General features: G+C 40.8%; 1 protein-coding gene across 1 annotated transcript; it reads right to left on the bottom strand.

Moving 5' to 3' along the window:
* Window positions 1-562: 562 nt before the first annotated feature.
* LOC144704442 (glutamate decarboxylase-like) lies at window positions 563-5,348 on the bottom strand. The gene is made up of 7 exons (XM_078576863.1): window positions 5,263-5,348; window positions 4,457-4,661; window positions 3,440-3,640; window positions 2,399-2,613; window positions 1,663-1,916; window positions 1,521-1,573; window positions 563-1,015 (listed from the first exon to the last, which is right to left on the bottom strand). The coding sequence occupies exons 1-7, from the start codon at window positions 5,346-5,348 to the stop codon at window positions 563-565; spliced, it is 1,467 nt and encodes a 488-aa protein (XP_078432989.1).
* Between the last annotated feature and the right edge of the window lie 17,633 nt (window positions 5,349-22,981).

Below are 22,981 nucleotides of genomic sequence, written 5' to 3'. Positions count from 1 at the left end.
CGGGCGTGACGGTAGAACTCTCCCCGGCCATCTTGATCCCCAATTCATGCTCTGATACCATGTAAGACTTTGATCTTGCTTCAAAAGACTCAAGATTTTAAGATTGTTGTATTCCCATTGATTGAAAATTTAACAAGGTTGGTATTTTATACTGTAAAGTAGTAACGCAGATAGTCCTTTATAATCGTAGCCATTATAATTGTTTATAATAGCTACTCTGGATTTAATCTCCGTTATAATCGTAGCCGTTATAATTGATTATAAACTCTACTCTGGATCTAATCCTGACCGTCCATTCCTATCTATGTTTAACTCTATCTATGCTGAATCCTCCCTATGTTTGAACTTAAACGAAATCCTAACAATCTAATCTCGATCGAGTATAATTATAAAAGCCCATTTATTACTAATCTAATCTTGTTTAGGTCCCTATTCGGCCGCTTCCATATTGCGAGTCTTCGACTCCTCTTTAGATTCTATTGTCCAGCTAAGAAACGACAACTCGATCTACACCTACGTTACAGCCGAAGTACGAAGACTATGAACAAGGAGGCTACCCATTTTAGCAGACCCCGCTAGTCTTCCTGCGATGGGCCAGCCTGCGCCAGAAGGTGGCGATCTCCTCCGCCGCAGCTTCGCCGCCCTCCTCGCCGGCGGCGAGATGCGCTGCCGTCGCCGTGCGCCCCGGCGCCGCGCCGAGCTCCGCCACCACTGCACTCAAGTGAGAAACGAGACGCTCGGCGAGTCCACGGCTGAAGTCTTCTCTAATGACGACGCGGAGAAGGGCCACGTCGCTAGCATCCGCCGGCATGGTGTAGGCCGGGACGATCCACCCGTATCTGCGCAGGCCCTCGGAAATGTCGAACACTGTGTACTTGCTGGAATCGATGAGAGAGAAAGCCACCACAGGAGCTCCTCTTTCTTTGGAGAGAATCTTGAACTTCCCTGTATCTGCTATGCCCTCTCTCAGCGCGCGAGCGTTCGCCATACAGTTCTCTAAGATATTCTTGTAACCCTGGAAATGAATAAACCACACAAGAAACGTTTAGAATCGGAGTATCAGATGGCGTAACGTTGATGGGTGGAAGGTATCTTTGTGAACAGTAAGATTATGCAACTGGAAAACCTAGGGTAAATAGAATAGATGATGAAATATACTGATCATTTCGGGAGAGTCAGTATTTATAGCTAGCATAGATAGATAACTTAATTGATAAATGATAGCCACGGTAAGTGGGTGGCACAGATCGATAGACGAAATAATGAATAGAAAAAATAGCGTAAAAGGTCACAAATTTGGATAGATATCATCGGGAGAAAGGTGCAGAAGACCATATGGTCGTTGGATAGGAAGGGTGTATGAGAAAAATAAACGCCTTTTTCATGCTGAAAAAATATAGAATTACGTGGGAATAATAGGAAAAAACAGAGAAATGAAGGCGGAGACACAGTGTCTAGAAGACAACCACCATCTTGTTTAACTGGTGGATAGAGAAAGAAAGAGGACAAAAAAAGGTCACCTCAAAACCAAGCCTTATGAACTGATAGTACTGGGCAATAATCTGGCTCGAACCTGCATACAAATCATAGCTGGATGATCGATAGTCCTGACCCAGATAAAACCGTTTTGAATTTTTGCGTGTCTGCGTTAGAAACCATTACCTCGGGAGAAATTAAGAGTGAAAGAGGGCTGGTCTGAGCCGAGATAATTGATATGGAAGATGAGTTCTTCGGGAAGGTCCTCCTTGCATCGCCATAGAGCCCAACCGACGCCGGGGTAGACAAGGCCGTACTTGTGGCCGCTGACGTTGATGCTCTTCACCAATGGCAGACGAAAGTCCCACTCCAGCTCGGGATAAATGAACGGGGCGATGAAGCCCCCGCTGGCAGCGTCAACGTGAATCGGAATATCCCAACTGCACGATGCATCAGCAGAAAGTAAATAGAGAGTCGAGCAAAGTTTATATATATATATATATCTTAGACAGGTAGGTAGATAGATAGATGGATATATAGATTGATTGATATAGAGATAGATAGATTGATAGAAAGATAAATAGAACGATAGAGAGAGACTGGGGAGAATGAGACGGATGGCGAATGAGAGAGTCAAGTCTCTCGATCTCTCTCTCTCCCTCTCCCCCTTTTCTCTTCTTCCCTCTCTCTTTCTCCTCTTTCTGTATGTCCCTCTTCTCTTTAGCTCCGATCTTCTTTATCGCTCTCTCCTTTCTCTTTATATCTTCCTCCCTCTCTCCTGTTTCTCTCTCTTCCGACTAATAACCAACAACCCAAACTCTCTTCCCACACACATCCTCTCCTGTGCACACAACCCTTTGCATGTCTTCTCGCTATTTTCCATATCCATATATTTATTGATATATATCGGTCAGGTGATTACCCCGTTTGCGCATTCTTCTCAGAAAGCAATTGATTGAGCAGCTGGACGTCCTCAAACTCTCCCGTTAGCGTTGACCCGAGTATTGAAACCACGCAAATAGTGTCATCGTCTACCATCTCCACCGCCTTTGCTGGGTCCATCACATAACATCCCTCAACCAGCTTCACCTCCTTCAGCTCCACTTCGAAGTACCGAGCGAACTTCTCCCAGCAGACCTGTAAAACTCCAATCCATGGACGCATAACTTCGTTTTCTGTAATAAGAAGCATATATTTTTCAGCTTCCTCCCTCTAATTCTAACTAGATCCCGACGGTTCTCTCTCTACCGTATCCACCATCCCCCTCTCCCACGATGTAATACTGTATCTCTCTCTCTCTCTCCTTTGCACTCCCAACTTAATTATCATCTGCTCTCTCTCTCTCTCTTCAAACATTCTTCTTCTCCCCTTCATGTAAGCTACAACTATATCTCTCTTCATTAATCTGCTTCTTTCTTCTCGCACTCTCCCATTCGACTCATTTATGTATCTTCTATTCCCTGTCTTCATCCGGTCTCTCTTCCAACCGCTTTCTTGCATCTAAGTTCTATCTAAAATGTATCTCTCTCACTCTTCCTTCATCCATCTCTTCCTTCTCGCACTTCCCCTCTCAACTTAATAATCTTTTATTCACTCTCTCCATCCCGTCTCTCTCTCATCCGCCCTAGTGCAGTTAAGTTCTACTGAAAGCTTACCTCTCTCTTTCTTCATCTACCTCTTCATTTTTGGACTCCCTTGCTCAGCTTAATTACATGTCTCTAATTCTATTTCGCCGTCTCTCTTCCAATAGTTCTCCTTTATCTAACTTCTATTTAAGATATATGTCTTCCTTCTCGCTTCACAACCATCGAGGTTTTTTCCTATCTGCGTCTCCCTTCACATCTTACTCTCTTTGCTCTAATGCGTGCACAAAACTCTATCCACCTCTCTTAGCCATACTATTCCTCTATGAATAAAAATGAGAGAAACTCATTCCATGTTGGAGATCAGTTTTGGAGGTTACCTGTAGATTTGCGCCGATGACAATATTGGGACTAAGAATGGACCTCCCTTGGGCCCTCCTCTTCTTCTGCCAGCGGGTCTTGAAAGCAAGCCCAGCCAGCATGATGGCCTCTGACGAGCCCACAGTCCCCATTCCCACCGCCGCCTCCTCGTCCCCAATTGGCGCGTGTAGTAAGTGCGCTATCATGTTCACACATCGATTCTGATAACCACATCCAGTCTATCAGTCTATCTTATTTACTGTCAATTCATGTATCTATCTATTTAGAGAATGTATCTGGCCCTCTACCTTACTATATTAGACATCTGTCTGTAAATTCACTCATTTATCTATCAGAGATTCGGATATCTTTCCCTCTCTAGAAAGTTCCCTGAATACTTGACCATATGTCTATTTATCTATTCACCAACAGAAATTGTCATTATAGCTGTCCATGTGTCTATTTGTCTATCCGCCTATCTCTCCCTACGTTTCATTCTTTATATATTTGTATACTATTCTCTCCCAGGATCTATCTACTATTCTCTAACTTCCTCTCCATCCTTCCACCAATCTAAGTGCATATACTCACATATTCACGAATCTATGTACATAGTTATCTTCAAAGCTGCCCATATGCCTATTTATCTATTCACCAATCTCTCCCTCCGTATCATTCTTTTATGTTTACTTTTCTCTTTCTCTTCATCCATCCACCCATCAAAACGCATCTCCTCCCGTACTCACGAATCTATGTAGATAGTTGTCTTCAGACCTGTCCCTTTGTATATTTACCTATCCATTTATCTCTCCCTATACATCAGTCGTCTATGTATCTATCTACTTTTCTCTATCTTTTGCTCCGTCCATCCATCCATAAATATTAGGAGAATGGTATACAAGGAGAGATAAGTGGATAGATAAATAGTTGTCCATATGGGTTTTTATCTATCCAACGATCTCTCTATCTATATCACTCTTTTATATATCTATCCACGCCAGTCTATTTTTCCCAAGATCTGGGTTGTAACTGCTCACCTGGAGCTCGGTGGTAACGGGATACTCATCCATGTCAACATAGTTCTTGTTGAGTGACGCCATGATGAGGCGGTCGCATTCGGGCTCCATCCATGTCGTCACGAAGGAAGCCAAGTTCAGACGAGGATTGCCGTCCAGCATCAACTCGTCGCTGATGATTTGATAAGCCGCTTCTCGTGGAATCTCCGCTTCCGGCATCTTGAATCTAATTGAAAATAAATATTAGATACTTTAATATATAGGCAGATAAAAGAAGTGATAACAGAAGATTTTGTACGAGTTGTATAGAGAGGGAGGGAGCGCGAGAGAGAAAGAGAGAAGGATGGGCCGGAAGAAGAGGGAGAAAGAGAGATATCGCTAGGGAAACTCCCTGTGAAATGGATAGAAAAACAGGTATTGCTTAAAAGTCCATGCTAAACAGAGGTTCGGATACAGGGAAAGAATAATGGTTGACGGAGAGATAAAGAGAAAGACTGAGAGTACCTCTTAGAGAGATGGAATGAGAGTTTTAAGCGAGACAGATACAGAAAACAAATATGATTTGTGGGGACGTAAAGATATGATATGTGGAGAGCAGCGAGAGAGATGAAATGACAGAAGCTGAGAGAGAGAGTGAGAGAGATTAACAGAGACAGAGAGTAAAGACAAGAGCATAAGAAGAGAGAGAGAGAGTAGTGATCTGAGAGAGAGGATAGAGATGAAGAGAGGAAACCCATTTGAGAGATAAACAGAGAAAGGTATAGTAGGAGAAGTAAAGATCAAGAGAAATATACAGCGATCTAAGCGAAAGGGTCAGAGAGAGATACCTTGGGAGGGGTTTCTGTACATATCTGGAGGCGAAGGTCGAGTGAAGAGACTCGCCGGAGTCAGCAGCCGTCGTGATCAAAACCATCTTCCTCCCGCCTGCAGCAGAGAAACGAAGCCGGAGAAATAATATATTCCTGAGCTCCGTAACGTGTCTCTCTATTACATTGCTCATGCCCATGCAAGTTGACGCGTATAAGAAGACGTAAATCAAAGAAACCTAACAGTAAGATTAACCGAAATAAACTTGGAGGGGATAATTATGATAAAACATTCACAATAATATGGTTCCAATCGACAACAAAAAATAGGTATTTCCACTTTGAAAGTCAGCTGTCTTCTTGAATAAGAATTGTAGAAGCACTGCCGGTCAAGTGACGTTCGTCAACAACAGAAACTTGAAGACATAGACGAGGCTGCAGACCCACTTATCCCGGTAATATTAAACATTTGGCTCAATCATGGTGACGTAAATTAACGAGGATGAATCAATAAAGTGATGATGCAAAGGTAGTGGTGGATTGGAACCGTTGGCTTCTATTCTGTACAACTCCGGCATTAAGAGGTGGTATTCTTCTACTAATACGTGCCAGACCAAGTGAGGTAAACCAGCGGGTTAATGATGGTCAGCCCTCCAGGAGCCAGGAGAATTGAATATTGAATCTACTGCATAAGAAATGCTCAACGATCTTAGACCACCAGGACCAACATCAGCTGTCGAATGAAACATTTTTTTATGAGGAGATTCCTTGTTTTAAATTGGATTAACCATTAGAATAATGCATTATTGACATGAGGTTACTGCCTCATGCCAATTTTTTTGAGGCATTTTGATGCAGGACGACTTCTGATATACTATAGTTGTATCAATGGACACTCGAGACCGAGAACCGGATTTGCAATGTATATCCAATATCAATCCGCGCTCAAATGAACAATAAGAGTTAGTGACAATAGTGGAAACCCAATTCCAGGTTGAATCCCTCCCCGTTGAAGCTCCTTCCCGAGTGGATCTGGACGACTCGACTTATGGTGAGTTTCCCGCGGCTTGGCACTCCGTCGACCGACAGTTGCCTCCGCCTCCTGGACCCCTCCTACGAACAACCGTCGGTTTGCACTGCAGGAAACACTCTCTGCGTTCTTACCCCGACACCTTCCCTTTATTTGTAGCGTCTGCTCGTCTCGACCACTTGGTAAGCTATGCGGTCAATGGTCTTTGACCGTCCTCTGCTTCCTCTTCCTTATGTACTTTTTAGAAGAACTTATCAACTTCAAGTCAGTGGTCCGAAACGTTAAGTGCGTGAAACGATGGAAAGATGAGCAGGCTGCGGATGTTCCACACTTTTGTAATTTCACAACGTCGAGGAAGGACAAGAAGACTCGATGGAGTCAGAAATGCATAGACGAAGAGGGGAAAAGAAGACAACTCAAAAGTACCGACAATATTATTCAGAGAGAATGGGATACAACGATTGCCGAAAGGGGGATATTTTATAGCATTGTAAGCAACGGAAAGATGACTCTTGGTATCTCGTCGACTGTTCTCTCAGCCTCAAAACGTTCCCGCCGATCACACTCCTGGCAACGGTCAGATTTAACATATCTCCCCCTTGACCGAAATCGTGGAGTGCCAAAAGATTAATGATGAGAGAGCCTAATAAGCCGCTGACAGAGATCAAATTTGTTCTGAGGCAAGGGCTTGGTCAACATAACAGCTGGGTTCCCCTGAGTACTTATCTTCTTGTTACATAAATCTCCTTTCAAGAAAATTTCATGCACAAAGTGATAGCGCACATCAATATGCTTCGCATGTTCACGTAACATTTATTCCTTTGAGAGATGTATAGCACTCTGGCTATCTGAAAATAAACGATTACCGTCTCAGTATTGCGTAGCTCACTCAAGAAACCTTTGAGCCAAATGCCTTCTTTGACAGCCTCTGTAATAGCCATGTACTCGGCTTTCCTCTGTAATGCCTTCTTTGACAGCCGCATAGCTTACAGTCTCTCCAAAAGTAAACAGATAACTTGTGAGAGATCTCCATTTGTCGAGATCTCCGATAAAATCAGAGTCCACATAGCCCTTGATATTTCCACATTTTTCCAAAATGAAGACGTGTATCTGTGGATCCCCGTAGGAATTTAAATATCCATTTGACGGCTTTCCAATGATATTTTCCTGGGTTTGCCATATAGCAACTTACAAGACTTATTGCTTGAGCAATATCAGGTCGAGTGCAGATCATTGCATACATGAGGGAGCCGACAGCAGATGTATATAGAACTTTGGACATATTTTCTTTCCTCTTCTGTTCTAGGAGGGAGTGAATTTGAAAGCTTGAAGTGGCCGGGAAGGGGAGTTCTTACCGGTTTTACTTTCTCAATGTTAAAACGACAGAGGATATTCTCTATACTTTCTCTATGTTCCTACAGCTCGATCCTTTTTTATTTCTATTCCCAAGATTCTTGTTGCTGCTCCCAAGTCTTTCATTTCAAACTCTTTACTGAGTTGATGCTTGATATTTTGAATGTCATGTTTGTCCTTGGCAGCCAATAAGATGTCATCAACATATAAAAGGAGATAAATGAACACAACAGTAGGATTACTTGATATTAACACAACAGTCATATTAACTTCGTCTAAAACCCAGTGAAGAAATAATACTGTTAAACCCTTTATACCACTGTCTTGGTGATTGTTTCAGACCGTAGAGGAGCTTGTTAAGCTGGCACACCATCTTCTCTTTCTTGGTGTCAACAAAGCCTTCTAGCTGGAGCATGTAGATTTCCTCTTTAAGTTCCCCATGGAGAAATGCTGTTTTGACATCCATCTGTTCTAACTCATAATCATTATGAGAAGTCAAAGCGAGAATGGCACGAATAGAGGAATGTTTGACCATCGTAGAAAACTTGTCATTTCAGTCAATCCCAGAATTTTGACTGAAACATTTTGCTACTATTCTAGCTTTGTACATGGGTTCTTCAACACTGGGAATGCCTTCTTTGTGCTTGTAGATCCATTTTCAGCATATAACTTTCTTGTTGCTTGGAAGTTAGACTAGATCCCATGTGCAGTTTCTTTGTAGTGATTCCATTTCCTTCTCCTTAGGCAGAAATCCATTTAGCTGAGACTTTTGACTTAATTGCTTCCTCAAAAAAAGAAGGCTCAGATGAGTTGTCGATTTCTTCAGCAACGGCCAATGCATATGCTACACAATCTGCATGTGCATATCTCAATGGAGGGTGTATCTCCCTTCGAGGTCAATCCCTGGTAATAGAGTAGCTCGAATTGACTGCTACATCTTGAGCAGGAGAAAAAGAGATGATATTGTTAGGGGCAGTTTATCCAACTTCGTGAGAGAGCTTTAATGGAGGATTTGGAATCTTTATTTCAGCACTTTTTTCTATAGAGGTCAATTGTGAATTGCAGATTTCTGGATTCCATGATGATGACTTCATAAGTGTAGCTTCATCAAGTAAAACATCTCTGATGTAAATGATTTTGCGATCCTCAGGCTGATATAATTGTATCCTTATACTCCTGGTTTAAATCCAAGAAAAATGCACTTGATAGATCGAGGTTCAAGCTTACCATTGTTGACTTTAGCATATGTGGGGCAGCCAAAGATCCTGAGGAAGGAGTAGTCGCCAGGAGATCCAGACCATACTTCTTAGGCTGTTTGTTTCCCAATAGGTAAATATGGAGATCAATTGATGAGGTACTCTGCCATGTTTGCGGCTTCAGCCCAGAATTGTTTTGGTAGAGAGGCATTTGACAGCAAACAACGTACCTTGTATAGGATTGTGTGATTCATTCTCTCTGCTACACCATTCTGTTGTAATGTATGAGTGACTGTGAGATGCCTTCAGATTTACATAATTCCGGAAATTGATTTGAACAATACTCCATCCCATTATCAGTTTGGAGTTACTCCAGAATCCCAGTATATTTGTGATGACCTGCTGGGAAGCAGAAGGGAACATGTTTGCCATATAAAAAATGTTCACAAAAATCCAGGGTAGTTGTCTTCCTCCTGTCAGGTAGGCCACGTCTGCATAACTCAGCCATTCTTTGCTTGCCCATGTTTCCTAACCGCATATGCCATAATTTGGTAGCGTCTTGTAAAGAGTGCGTTGAGCCAACCAACGCCACATCACCCATAACAATATGTCCATCAAGAACATATAAGTTTACAACCTTTCGATGACCTTTAAGTATAACCAAAGACTTTTTACGGACTTTAAGAATACCTCCTTTTTTGATGAACTTCTATCCATGAGAGTCCAACGTGCTGAGCGATATGAGGTTTCTCTTCAGCTCAGGGACATATCAGACATTACTCATGGTACAAATTTTGCCGTCAAACATCATGTTGGAAACATTTCCAATGCCTTGAATTTTGCAAGAGGAGTTGTTTCCCATGAGTACGACACCGACAGTCTATAACCCATTCTCCAGATGAAGATGCCTCGCATTCAGCTGTAGCAAGAATCTCACCACAATCCTGATGTTGGGTTATATTTGTTGCTGGTTGATCAGAAGAGGAAGAATGATGTGAACTGGACGCTTCCATCTTCATCTTGTTTTATATCTTGTAGCATTATGATTTAATATGACCTTTCTTTTTGCAGTAATTACAGGTTTTATCAGGATGGCGAGACTTGGATCTTCCTTTTGACGTCGGCTTCTTTCTTTCCGAGTCACATCCTCTAACAATGAGGCCTTCAGCTTGAGATGTAGTGGATGTTTCTGAGAATTTTCTCATGCTATCTTTGGATAAGAGGTATTCATAAATGGTCTCGAGGGATAATCTTTTTGACCCATAAAATAGGATGTCTCGAAAACCAGAAAAGGATGGCGGTAGTGACATTATAAGCAGTGAACATAAGTCTTCTTCGATTAATGTGTTCACATCAATAGCTTCAAGTTCAGCCATGATATCTTTAAAAGCAGCTTGATGGGATTCCAAAAAACTACCTTCCATCATGCGTAGACCAAAGAGTCTATGTTTGGCGAGATCTTGTCGAGTAACAGTTTTAGCCATGCATATTTCTTCAAGCCTTGACCAGAACCTGTGGGATTCTATCTATTTTGGAACATACTAGAGAATGTCATTGGAGAGATGGTGTTGAATTTGAGTCACAGCCTTCTGATTGATCCTTCTCTTCTGATTGTCTGGCCATGATTCATGCATCGTTAGTCTAGAGCATCCTCCAGATCGAGCTGAGTGAGCACAACCTTCAATTTGACTTGCCACAATGTTAAGTTTGTCTTGTTATTGCGCTGATGAAGTTGCACCTTCGTTGACACCATAAAACCTTCCATAGAGCTGATTCGATCAGCGTGGATTGAGTAGAGCAAGAGAACCAAGATTTACCGATTACTCCTTGATTCTCCGCGTAGGGCTCTGATACCACTTGTAATTTCACATTGTTGAGGAAGGACAAGAAGACTCTATGGAGTTAGAAATGTGTAGACAAAGAGGGGAAAAGAAGACAACTCAAAACTACTGACAATATTATTCAGAGAGAATGGGATACAATGATTGCCAAAAGGGGGATATTTTATAGCATTGTCAGTAACAGAAAAATGTATCTTGATATTCCATCGACTGTTCTCTCAACCTCAAAACATTCCCGTCGATTGCACTCCCGGTAACATTAGATTTAACACACATCATGATCCGAACAGAGAGTTTTATTGATTCAGGGAAGGTGACTGGCCCAACTTTGTTCGAGGGCGGGAGCATTGTCTATCAGAGTTGCAATAATCAAATAAAACTGAGAAGCTCCATGGTCAATATCCCAGAAAGGTACTCATTCTACGTTGTCAAACCTATGTCTACAAGAAGCACTCTAACCCCAATGTGATGGCATATGTAAAGATATTAAATGAAGTATTATGTGTCACTAAGAGATGACACAAGGGGGGGGAAGTAGAGGCAGAAACACAGCAGCAACATAGTATGACGGTGAACGAGAGAGGCGACGATTGGGTGCAATAACACAAAGATGAGGCAGCTGCGGAGCACGACAAAGACAAAACATGACTTCATGGCAGCGGTGGCAGAGTGCAGCGGGAGGCGGTGGGCTACGGTGGCACAACAATACGGGGTTCAGGTGGGGGTGTGCAGTTGTGGGGTAGGGTGGCGAGTCAATAGTGTGTGTGGCACAATGGCGAGAGGTGGTGGCATGATAGCGTAGTGTGGCTGTGAGAGGCATCCGTGTGATGGCAGTATAAAAACCTGAGATCATGTGCAGAAACGAGAAGAGGGTAGAAGAGAAGGAGAAGAGAGGAAACACGAAGCAGTTGACAGCCTTGGCCAAATATCGTATTAATTCATCAAGTAATGCTTCAACAGTTGGTTTGTATTTATCCTATTAACTAATAGCCGTTCCATAGATAGTTACTTTGTTTTAATCATAGCCATTGTAACAAAGTACAACGGCTATATTAGAACAAACTATGACCGTTGGATTTAACATCTATCTATCTTTAATCCTAACGCTCTATTGAATCCTATCTATATTTAATAGCCATTTATATTTGAACTTATATTTAATCCTAACCACTAATTCTCCATGATGGATATAGGGTACGTGACTTATTTTTACTAGTCTAGTCTTTATGTTAAGTCCTATTCATCCACATGATGTCAATCTGGAGGTTGATGTGTCAAGAGTTGTGAAATCCGTTATCACCCCCCTTCAGGCTTAGAGACGTAGACTCGAAGACGTTGAGCTTGCTTCTTAACTACAAAAACCTGCTCTTGGGTAGAGGCTCCGTGGGAGCATTTGCACCATCGCTTTTAACAAGCCTGATTTGTAAATTTCTGTTGGCGACTTGCTCTCGCACGAAATGAAAATTGGTCTCTACATGTTTTATCCGTGCGTGAAGAACTGGATTGGCAGAAAAATTCTGAGGCGCAATTAGCCAAGGCTTTGTATTCAGCTTCTGTACTGGAACGAGTGACCATTGGTTGTTTCTTGGAACTCCAGGTTACAAGATGTTTACCAATGTAGAGTAGGGAAGCTCGGTAGAGCGCCAGTTACTGCTGTCGCCTGCCCAATCTGCGTCAATAAAATCATTGATCATAAAATTTGAATTATGATGAATCAATAATCCACACATAATAATTCCTTTAAGATATCTTAGGATATGTTTTAGAGCTTGCGAATCACTGCTTGATGGTTAATGCATCTTTTGACATGCCTTATTTACCGCAAATGCGATGTCAGGTCTAGTCAGGGTCAAATATTGGAGTGAACAACCTATTTGTTGATATAGTACAACAACATTAGATGATCGATCATTGTTTAAGACGGAAGAAGACTTACAATGTTCCATGTTTGATCGATGTAAAATAGATGCTATGTACTTTGATTGAGATAAAACATATTCTTGTTCATGTTTAATTAATTCAACTGTGAGGAAGAAATATTCCAGAACTAAGTCCTTAGTAGCAAAATGGGAGTTCAAGTGATGCTCAAGTTTAGATATTTCAGGGATGTCAGGACAAACAATCAACATATTGTCAACATATATTAAGATAAAAATGGGATTTGTGTGTAATTTGAAAAATAAAGAAGTTCTGGTCTTGGAAGCAAGAAATCTGAGTTCTGAAAGACATTCAGCCAGTTTGGTAAACAATGCTTTGGGGAGATTTTTTGAGTCCATATAATGATTTTCATAAATGACATACATCATTTGGATGTATTTTACTTTCAAATCCTGGGGTCTGCTCCATATATATGGTTTCATGCAGATCACCATGTAAGAATGTGTTAAAACATCCAATTGATGGATATTCCACCCATTGATTATAGCTAATGAAATTAGTAATTGGATAGTTGTGTGCTTAATAACTGGGCTAAAAGTTTCATGAAAATCAAGTCCCTCTTGTTGGTTGTATCCCTTTGCAACCAATCTGGCTTTATACTTATCTACTTTGCATGTAGGTTTATATTTTGATTTATATACCCATTTTAATTTATATACCCATTTTGAAAAATAGTATTTAGAGATACTAATGTCCATCTGTTATTGGATAGCAATGCATGGTATTCCACATTCATAGCTCACATCCAATGTACGTGCTTAGATGCATTTGTAAATGAAGTAGGTTCAATTGTTTCAACAAGATGAGAAGTAAAGCACTTTGGAAGAGGATGTCTTTTTGAGAAAACGTGTAAAGATTGGGGATTTTGGAGAGTAGAATCATCTGTCTGATATATATTATGAAATGTTTTAGTCTTCATAATTACTCCAGATTCAGGTGTTTGGTCTAGGGTGGTAAAATGATATCAGGAAATCTATCTAACAGAACATGTGACATAAGTCTCATAGTATCTGGAGTGTCAAGCGATGTGTTACTTTTGGAATCATCTAAGATGTCTGATAATTCTGGAGCTTCAGATTCTGTAGATGATTTTTCAGAAAGTATATCCTGGGTTTGGAGTTCGACTCCATGGTTTGGATGATGATGCGTAATTGGGTATGCACCAACTACACCTTGCTTATTAGTTTGTATGCTACACTAGAATGGAAAATTGTTTTCATAAAATATCACGTCTAGAAATAAAAAACTTACCTAATTCTAGAGAGAAACATTGGGATCCCGCGTGTAAGTAGTTGTAGCCCATAAAAATGCATTTTTTCTTATCTGGAGTCAAGCTTATTCACGGAATATGGTCGTAAGTAAGGACAACACAGACATCCAAAAGTCCTTAAGAATTTATATTCAGGCGGTAATTTAAATAAAACTTCATGAGGAGATTTGTTCTTGAGCGTTGGTGTGATCATTCGGTTGAAAAGAAAGGCTGTGGTAGAAACAGTCTCATCCCAAAATTTGGAGGGCATACGAGATTCTTAAGTAAATATAGGGCTGTTTCTATTAAATGTCTATGTTTCTTCTCTATGGTTCCGTTTTGTTCTGGGGTATGAGGACAGGAAACTCTACGAACAATCCACTTAGTTTTTTCTGTAGGAATGGAGAGCTTGGTATGCCCTACCCTAGTCTGATTGTAGGTAACAGATATTTGAGTTAAATTTATTTTCAACTCTTGTTTGAAAATCTATGAATGTTTGAAAGAGATCACTTTTCTTCTTGAAAGGATATAGCCATGTATATTTATTAAAATCATCTATAAACACCACATAGTAAGCATATCCTGAATGTGAAATTATCGGAGCTGGAACCCATAGGTCTGAATGTATAACTTCTTATAGGATTGAAGAAACATGATTTGATGGAATGAAAGGAAGTTTATGTGACTTTTTAACATTACAAGAGTCGCATACAAATTTTTTGTTCGCGTGAATAGTAGGTAAACCATATTTTCTAATAATAGAATGTAAAATACGTAGTTGGGGATGTCCAGGTCTATTATGTCATGTTTTTGTTGACGCTTTTTCACCGACTAATGCTGCCTTTTTTCAAGAGTGAGGCTTAAGGTAGTAGAGACCATCTCTAACTGCTCCCTTGAGATGGATATGGTGTGTAGCTTTGTCCTCCACAAGAGAAAAACAATTATGAAATTCAACATAAACATTGTTATCCATAGTTAACTTGTGTATGGATAACAAATTCTTTGTGATATCAGGAACATGCACTATATCTTTCAAATATAAAGTGCAGTTTGAAGTAGAAATTTTGGATGATCCAATAAATAGAATTTTTGTCTTGATGTTATATTTTTTTGGCTTGACGTAATGTGGTGTGTTACACCACTATCAAGAAACCAGTCTTGTTGTTTTGATTCTCTTGTACTTGATGCTTGTGCTGTATGGGCTTCTTTATTGTTCTTTTAAGATTTCCAACTTTGAACTTCTTTGAAGCTCTCGACATTCTCGTGTTCTATGCCTAAAATGTGAGCATAATTGACATTTGGTTGGAATCTTTGATTCCTTCCGCTTCCTTATCCACGATGCTGGAAGGATCTACGGTTCTGATTGTATTCCTTCCTTTGGAAAGAATTTGACGATTGTGATCTTTGTGTTTAAGCATTGTTTGCGATTGGGGGAAATTGCATCTGCTATAGCGATTGGGGGAAATTGCATCTGCTAAGCAATGCTTAAACGCAGCTGGTAAACCTCCGTATCCATCTGCTATAGCGAGCACTTTCCTTAGAGGACTAGGTGGAGCATATGCACATTTTGTGGTAGTGAGCAAGTGGACGGAGGAGGAAGACAATGAGTATTTCATGGAGGTATATATAAGAAATAAAGAATTCTAGGGTCTTCTAGGCTTTGTCTTCACCAATGGAGAGATCGTGTCCCAATGAGCCAGTGGTGCAGTATAGTAGTGATCCCCACCAAGTCTCATGTGCTCGGAAGAACTCGACTCCATTAAGAGTAAGGGGAGGGAGGGTGTGGTGCTTGTCTATAGATATGGGTGAATGATTTCCAGATCATCCTCAGAAATCGATGTATCCTTTGAAGATGATCATCTCTGCCAATTGAGAAGATAATTTCCAATCGTCCCCTCCTCGGTGGGCATAATTACTTCATCCAATAAACTATCAATTTGCTCATGCCATTTAAGCATGGATAACATAGTGGTAATGGCAAACTCACTATCAAGTCAGGATGAAGGTGGAGGAGGCTCATTGAATTCATGGGGTGGGGCTTTATAGGGAACCAAATCAGAAACATTGAATGTGGAGCATATTACCTAATTTGATGGTACACCAAAACCTTGACAATTTCCCCTACTTGCTTGAAAATCGGGAACGTCCACTGCTATGAGCATGAAATTTTTGCGGAGCTTCCAAGAGATAACCTCTCCTGTTTCACCCTCACCATCACTAACTCACATTCTTCAAAAATTTTGCAGCGTCATTGGGAACATGTAGCCGGCTTGTTAGATTTATTACTATACATTATGCATTCATGAATGTCATGATCTAGACTTTTGTGCAAATGACTCCACATGATCTGAGGCTTTAAAATACCTTGACATGGGGATTGGGTTAATGGATTTATGAGGGGGATAAACATAGACAACCTTGAATGGACTCATAATGATGGTGTCATTAAAAGAGGAATTGTAGGCAAATACAGCACGAGGAATGACCATGAACCAAGACTTGGGGTGTCCGCCAACCAACCAATGACCAAAGAAGGTCGCCTAGAATCCTATTTACGACTCCGATTTGACCATCGTTCTATGGATGGAAGGACATGAAAATTTTCAACTTCGCTCCTAGACAATGCTAAAGGGTCTTCCATAAGTAACTGGTTAAACTTGACATCCCTATTAGAGAAAATTGATCAGGAAGCCCATGAAGAGGAATGACTTCATCAAAGTATAGGATTGTGAATCAAGAAGCATTGGAGGTAATGCAAAAAGGGAGTCATGTCAAAGTATATCAATAACAACCTTAATGGACTCATGTCATTTTAGCATCTATGGTAGACCGAGAAGGAAGTTGATGCTCACATCTACCCAAGGAATGTGGGGAAATGAGAGGGGCATGTAGAGACCCATGAGTTTGCTTCACTTGCTTGGCTGACATACACACTCAGCACTTGGATACTAGTCTAGCCATATCCCATTCAAGGTAGGCCAATAGAACTGATGTTCTACAACTAACATTGTCTTGTCTCGGTAAAGTGTCTACTGAAACCATCAGCGTGAAACTCCCATACTATGAAATCTCACAGAGATGTTTGAAGGATTCATAGCTGCGGACTAAAGAAGGGGTAGCCATTGTTCAACAGGTAATCTTTGTATTTTATGCTAGGACCGTTGGTTAGAGCTTGTACGATAGGAGAGATATCAGGGCACTGAGAATAGATTTCCTTCACTTGCTTGAAACCAATCACCTTCACGCTCATAGTGGCCAATAGATGACTTCTATGACTCAATGCTTCGGCTACCATATTCTCAATTCCTTTCTTGTGCTTCAGGTTGAATGTGGACGTCTGAATATACTCGACCGAAGGTGCATGCCTCAGGTTCAGTTTTTATTGTGAATGAATATACTTTAGAGCTACATGATTAGAGTAGATTACAAACTCCTTGGACAGCAGATATTGCCACCATTGGTGTAGGGATTGGACAAGGGCGTACAACTCACATCTAATTGATGCCCCTCATTCTGTCAATATGGCACCATGACGGTGTTGAAATGAGATATGAAGCAGCAGTAGAATGTGGCTAAAACCTGAAAAATGCGTACTTCTTGCACATTCTTGGGAGTCTTGGTTGTTTTTGATAACTTCCACATTTTTAGGGTCAACGGAGACACCTTGAGAGGAACGGATGAAATGCAAAAACACAATGTGATCATTTAGAAAGCAGCATTGTTTCAACTAGGCATATAACTTTTCAACCCTAAGAGTCTCGCAAATGCTCCAGAGATGGACGAGGAATCGATCTTCGATTTGTTGTAGACTAGGTTATCATCAAAGTATACGATGAAAGATTTTTAAATGTACGACTAAAACATATGGTTCATCAATCTTTGGAATGTGCTAGGGGCATTGGTCAAACTGAAAAGGCATTACTCTCTATTCCTAAAATCCATCCTAAACATACGGATGTAGCATTGATCCAAAAGATCTGATAAGGTTTTAGATGCTCCATCATGGGAAGAATGAGGCAAGAAACCATTGTGTTGGAGGCAGCATTCACACATCTTATCTCCAATCTACATGTAAATATGAAAGATCGAGGTTTTTAACCTATTGTTGATTGGAATAAGTCAAGCCAAGGTGCAACATATGACACAACGGCGGAGGTGACGAAGTGCTTCAAATTGGTCTGAGTAGATTCCTAAATGCCGATGAAGCCTGTTAGCTCTTCATGTTCTACGAAATCATCCACGACTGGTTTATCTAGTATATACTCATCTTCTTCAAGTTCAGTCTCATTGTTTGGCAGCTCAATTTTATGTCAAGTTTCCCATGGTGAAGAGTGCAAGATAGATATTGGGTAGCCCAATGACCGCACCCTTGACACTTGAAGCACACAACCCTAGTTTGGGGCTCTTGAGACACAATGGCCGACAGGGGGCACCAGATCATTGTGTTGGGGGTTTCTTAGCACATTAATAGTGGACACGGGGCTGGCGTAGTCGTGGGTTAGAGAGTGGAGCTCTCTTTCCAGAACCAAGTTGAGAGTGATGTGTAGATGGAGGTGGAGGCAATTTTTTGACATATGAGGCTTTGGTGTTGGGTAGAGTTCATGATGAGGAATATCATTGGCAAAACTCAAGATCCTTGACAACCTGATAACATGCCTAGCTTTCCAAACATGAAGCTCAGTTTGTAGATAAGAACTCAATCTTGTCTGAAAGTGAGAGACCATTACTTGAGGGTTCTCTACAATCTTACACTACATAAATAATTCTTTGAACATTTCTATATAATCAACTATAGGCCTATTGCCTTGAGAGAGCCCGTGCCACTGGTCAAGCATGTTATCTAAGTATGCTAGCGGAATATATTTTTACCCGAGTTTATCCTTCATGACCATCAATGTCTCAATGGGAGCATCCTCCCATTTCGGTATCGATAATTCCACATTCTGCCAAAATATTTTAGATCGGCCGCCTAACCTTATTTCAGCATATTGGTCTTTTTTTGCATCCGACATATTGAAATACTTGAAGTAGTAGTTCATCTTGGATTCCCAATCTAGGTACTCTTGTAGGTATTGAGTGCCTTCAAAATAAGGGGTGCCTAGACAATTCTAGGTGTGTGGTCCCAAGGGATACTAGGATCAGAAAGGGTCCTATCGCGGTCTCTAGGTGTAGCGTCATGGAGGGAAAATACTACCCCAGGTGGATCTCACGTATGACTATTACTCTGTGAGACAATTCTAGGCCTAATTGGACGATATATTCTGAGATCTAGTGAGACAACTATCCATTCAATGAGAAATTACATGAAGTACGTCAAATGCTCAATGGAGAAGGAAGTCTACATGGGGAGAGTATCATCATTGACGCGTCCTGCTTGGTCAACCATAGTTGCATCAGAATAGTGATAATCTCAATTTTAGGGATTTTAATTCTTCGTTGATGATTGAGATTATTCAATAAAAATATATTTAACCATACTTACTTAGGAGTATTTAGTTAGTGGTGAGTACGGATTGTATCCACAGGGAATGATGATTAAAGATTTCATTTTTTACTATAGTGATTATCAATACGCGAAGAGATAGATACGAGAATAGAATGGGCGAGCTAGTGATATCGAGGAAATATAAGTAGAATTATGTGAAGTGTTACGAGAATAAAGTAGAGGGCCTGATGATAGTGATCGGATGCGTGCACGGTATAATGATAAAGATAGAGATGAGATAATGCCGATGTAAATAAGTGAAATGATAAATGAAAAGATGACAACAAAATATAATTATGATAACAATGATGACGAGACAGAAACAGTGTAAAGTGAGGAAACTTACCTTAGATCCTTATGTTCCACAAGGATCACAGTGATCTACGAGTGCCAGTAAGCTCCCTCTCTTCTCTTATGCTTCTCCCCACACACCCAAGATACCAAGAACACACTTGATGGACCCCAAAACTCACTATCTTTCAATCAGCCCACACAAGTAGGAAGCAAGCTCAAGATAAATTTCATAGTGATCCAGGACTCTATTTATAGATCATAAATGAATGGAAAGAGGAGGGAAAGACAAAGCAGTGCTGAAAATTTCAGCTCAATCGAAGTTATAGATCAAAAGTTATGGCCATTTGAAGTTGGAGCAATCCTAGCCCTTATTTTTTCTCTCTCCTCGTCATCATCTCTGACACTTCGTCATTTCCTTTTTTTGGTTAAACTGTCACATCACTTTAGATTCTAAATCTCCTCGCCTTCCACGTGCGTGCTTTTTGTACTCACCACATCTACCAGCAAAAGGGCAAAAAGGCAAAAAAAATAACAAAGAAAAAAAGAGTGGTCTTTCTCGATGCTGACATGGTGGCGCGTCAACGCCCCCACGTCCCTTTTTCTGTTTTTTATTTCATTTCATTAACGGTGGATACAATCACCCACGTGTACACATGCGGGCCACATGTACATGTGGCGCCCTTCATTAGTATCAAAAGAGAAAAGGCAAAAAAAAAAATTGTCATTTTGTGCATCTGTCAATGTATGCATTTATTGCTAAAACATAACATCTTTTTTTATTTGTCCACGTCGCCTGCATAACAAAAAAAAGCTTAAAACATTTATAGCCTTGAATGCCAATTATGGCATCACTTTTTGTGATGCCATAATGCTAGCCACGTGATTGGCTGATGCCAATCATTAACAAAGCTAATGATTGGCTATCGCCAATCATAATACTCAGCTCTAAATTGTTGTCATTTGACAAATCGAACAACGACACGTGGAGGCACGAAATAAAGGGCCAATAAGTATGTTAAAAATTCATATTAATTAAAATAAAAGGCAAAAATACAAATAAATATATATTTCAACTTAGAAAAGTTATATCTTTCCAAATTTAATGTCAAAAAATTGCGGAAAAATTACACTCTCTCTGAAAAATTATAGTCTTTTAGAATCTATTGTTAGAATAATCTCCAAAAATGCATAAAATTCAGAAATTATTATAAAAAATATATTTAATCATTTTAAGCTTGATAACATGCAAATATGAGTGATTTAGTGCAAATAGACGTGTAAATATGATCATATTAAAGTAATAAATATGTATGTTATCAAATAGCTTGATCGAGTGCGCATGGAAAATGATATGATGCAAAATGAAGACCTAAGTGAACAACAATGTTTGTAGTGGAAAGACAGAGGTTAGGCTCTAATAACAAAGTGATGCAGAACAACTTCAATTCAATGGTTTGAAATTTTGCGTGCGTGAAAGGATGGGAAAACGAGTAGGCAGTGGATATTCCACACCACGATCCAAAAAAGAAATTTATACTAATTTAGAGAAGGCCATGGTGTCAACCTCATTCAAGGGTGGGTCCATTGTCTATTAGGGTCACGATAATCAAATAAAATTGAGTAAATTCACGGTTAATATCCCATAATGGTGCTCAAGCTATACTGTCCAACCTGCGTCAACAAGCAGCACTCTAAACCCGAGGTGATGGTAAATGTGAGGATATTAAATGAAGTAATATATGCCATTAAGAGATGATAGGAGGAGACAGACATGGGATGTCTGGCAGCACCAATGGGGGGAAAGTAGAAGCAGAAACGCAGTAGCAAAATAGTATGATGGCGAAGGAAAGAGGCGACGATTGGTGTAATAACACAAAGATGAGGCAGTAGTGGGACATGATCAAGGTTAAATGTGATGGCATGATGGCAGCGATGGAGCACGCTGACCCACAACAAAGGCAAAATGTGGTGGCATAGTGGCGTTGCCAGAGCTTGGCGTGAGGCGACAAGCTGCAGTAGTGTGGCAACATTGATGTAATATACGTCCCATCATTGGGCAGAGTCAAGAATCCAATAGCAGTCTTACCAATAGGTGAAGGCCCATGGCTAGTTAATGTTACAAACTATATTTTATCTTTAAAAGGCAAGGTCGTAGAGGGAAGAAGGACAACTGATATTTTGGGAAAATTTGATCTTCATTCTCCTTTCTTTCCTCTTGCTTCTTTCTCATGTGCCTTATCATTTTCTTCTCATACTCTCCGAGCTACTGCCACCGCCGCACTCCGCCAGAGCATCCAGGTATCTGTTCTCTCTCTTGTCGTGTGAATAGTCCTAATGCCCGATTCGAGTGTGGAGTATTTTTTGGTCCTCTCTTGCTCTTGTCAATATTGCATTTGGAACACTACATGCGCACCCAGAATCTTTCTCCCGACCTTCCACTCCCACTTTCCTTCTGTCTTGCCATCTGATTTCTGACAGGGATTGACTGTAGCTTAAGGTCTGATTTGGCAGACCACATCAGCACCATTGTGAGGTATTCTCTAGACCGATGACCAAGCATACTTGGGAGGCGATTATTTTATCGTTTACATCAAACATGGCGGCAAGGTGCGGCTATGTGGTGGTAAAGGGACCGGTACGACAATAGGGTGGGTGGCGCAACGGAGAGAGGTAGCGGCACGGTGGTAGAGTATGATGGCAAGACGTGATGGCACGATGGAAGGAGTGTGACGGTGCAGTGGCAGACCATATTGGCATGGTAATACTGTGGTGAGGCCTGGCAATGTTGTAGTAGAGCATAGGCGGGGTCGCGATGGTGGAGCAGATTGACACATCGATAGGATCTGGTGACACGGTGGTAAGATGCAGTGATAAAGATACAGAGTGTGGTGGCAAGGGTGATACATAGATATGATGATAAAACACAAGTGAATGTTGGCTACATGTCGGCGGCAGCTGGGTGGCACCTCCATTCGCTAAAGGTGATGGCAGACATCAAAGACTTTTCATGGTGACAGTGGCTACAGTTGACGGTGTCAATCGTTAACTCCCAAGGGGACACAAGTTACAGAATGAAAATGAGTATTTACTCTACCAAAAACAATTAAAGTACCGAGGATTCATATGGAAGCAGCAAGTGATCAAGCGGAGGAGAAAGATGATTTTTTTTTTGGGGATATATCTAAAAAATAAAGAAACCCAAGGTCTTTTTGCACGGGTCAACATTGGCCAACGCCCACCTTTGTCTCCACCAATGGAGAGATCATGTCCCATTGAGCTAGTGGTGCACTACAGTCATGGTCCCCACCACATTTAGGTATGTTGTAAAAGGGATAAACATCTTTGTATGATGTC

Source organism: Wolffia australiana, chromosome 6 (assembly GCF_029677425.1).
Source record: "Wolffia australiana isolate 7733 chromosome 6, ASM2967742v1".
Classification (NCBI taxonomy): domain Eukaryota; kingdom Viridiplantae; phylum Streptophyta; class Magnoliopsida; order Alismatales; family Araceae; genus Wolffia; species Wolffia australiana.
This window is presented reverse-complemented; position numbering and strand designations above follow the sequence as displayed.

What these genes read in the sequence shown, in the direction of transcription:
- LOC144704442 (XM_078576863.1), bottom strand. Translation starts at nt 5,348, where the DNA reads ATGGTTTTGATCACGACGGCTGCTGACTCCGGCGAGTCTCTTCACTCG. An exon ending in GTACAGAAACCCCTCCCAAG is followed by an intron (nt 4,662 to 5,262) that starts GTATCTCTCTCT and finishes ATTTTCAATTAG; the next exon opens with ATTCAAGATGCCGGAAGCGG. An exon ending in GAGAAGAATGCGCAAACGGG is followed by an intron (nt 1,917 to 2,398) that starts GTAATCACCTGA and finishes TGCATCGTGCAG; the next exon opens with TTGGGATATTCCGATTCACG.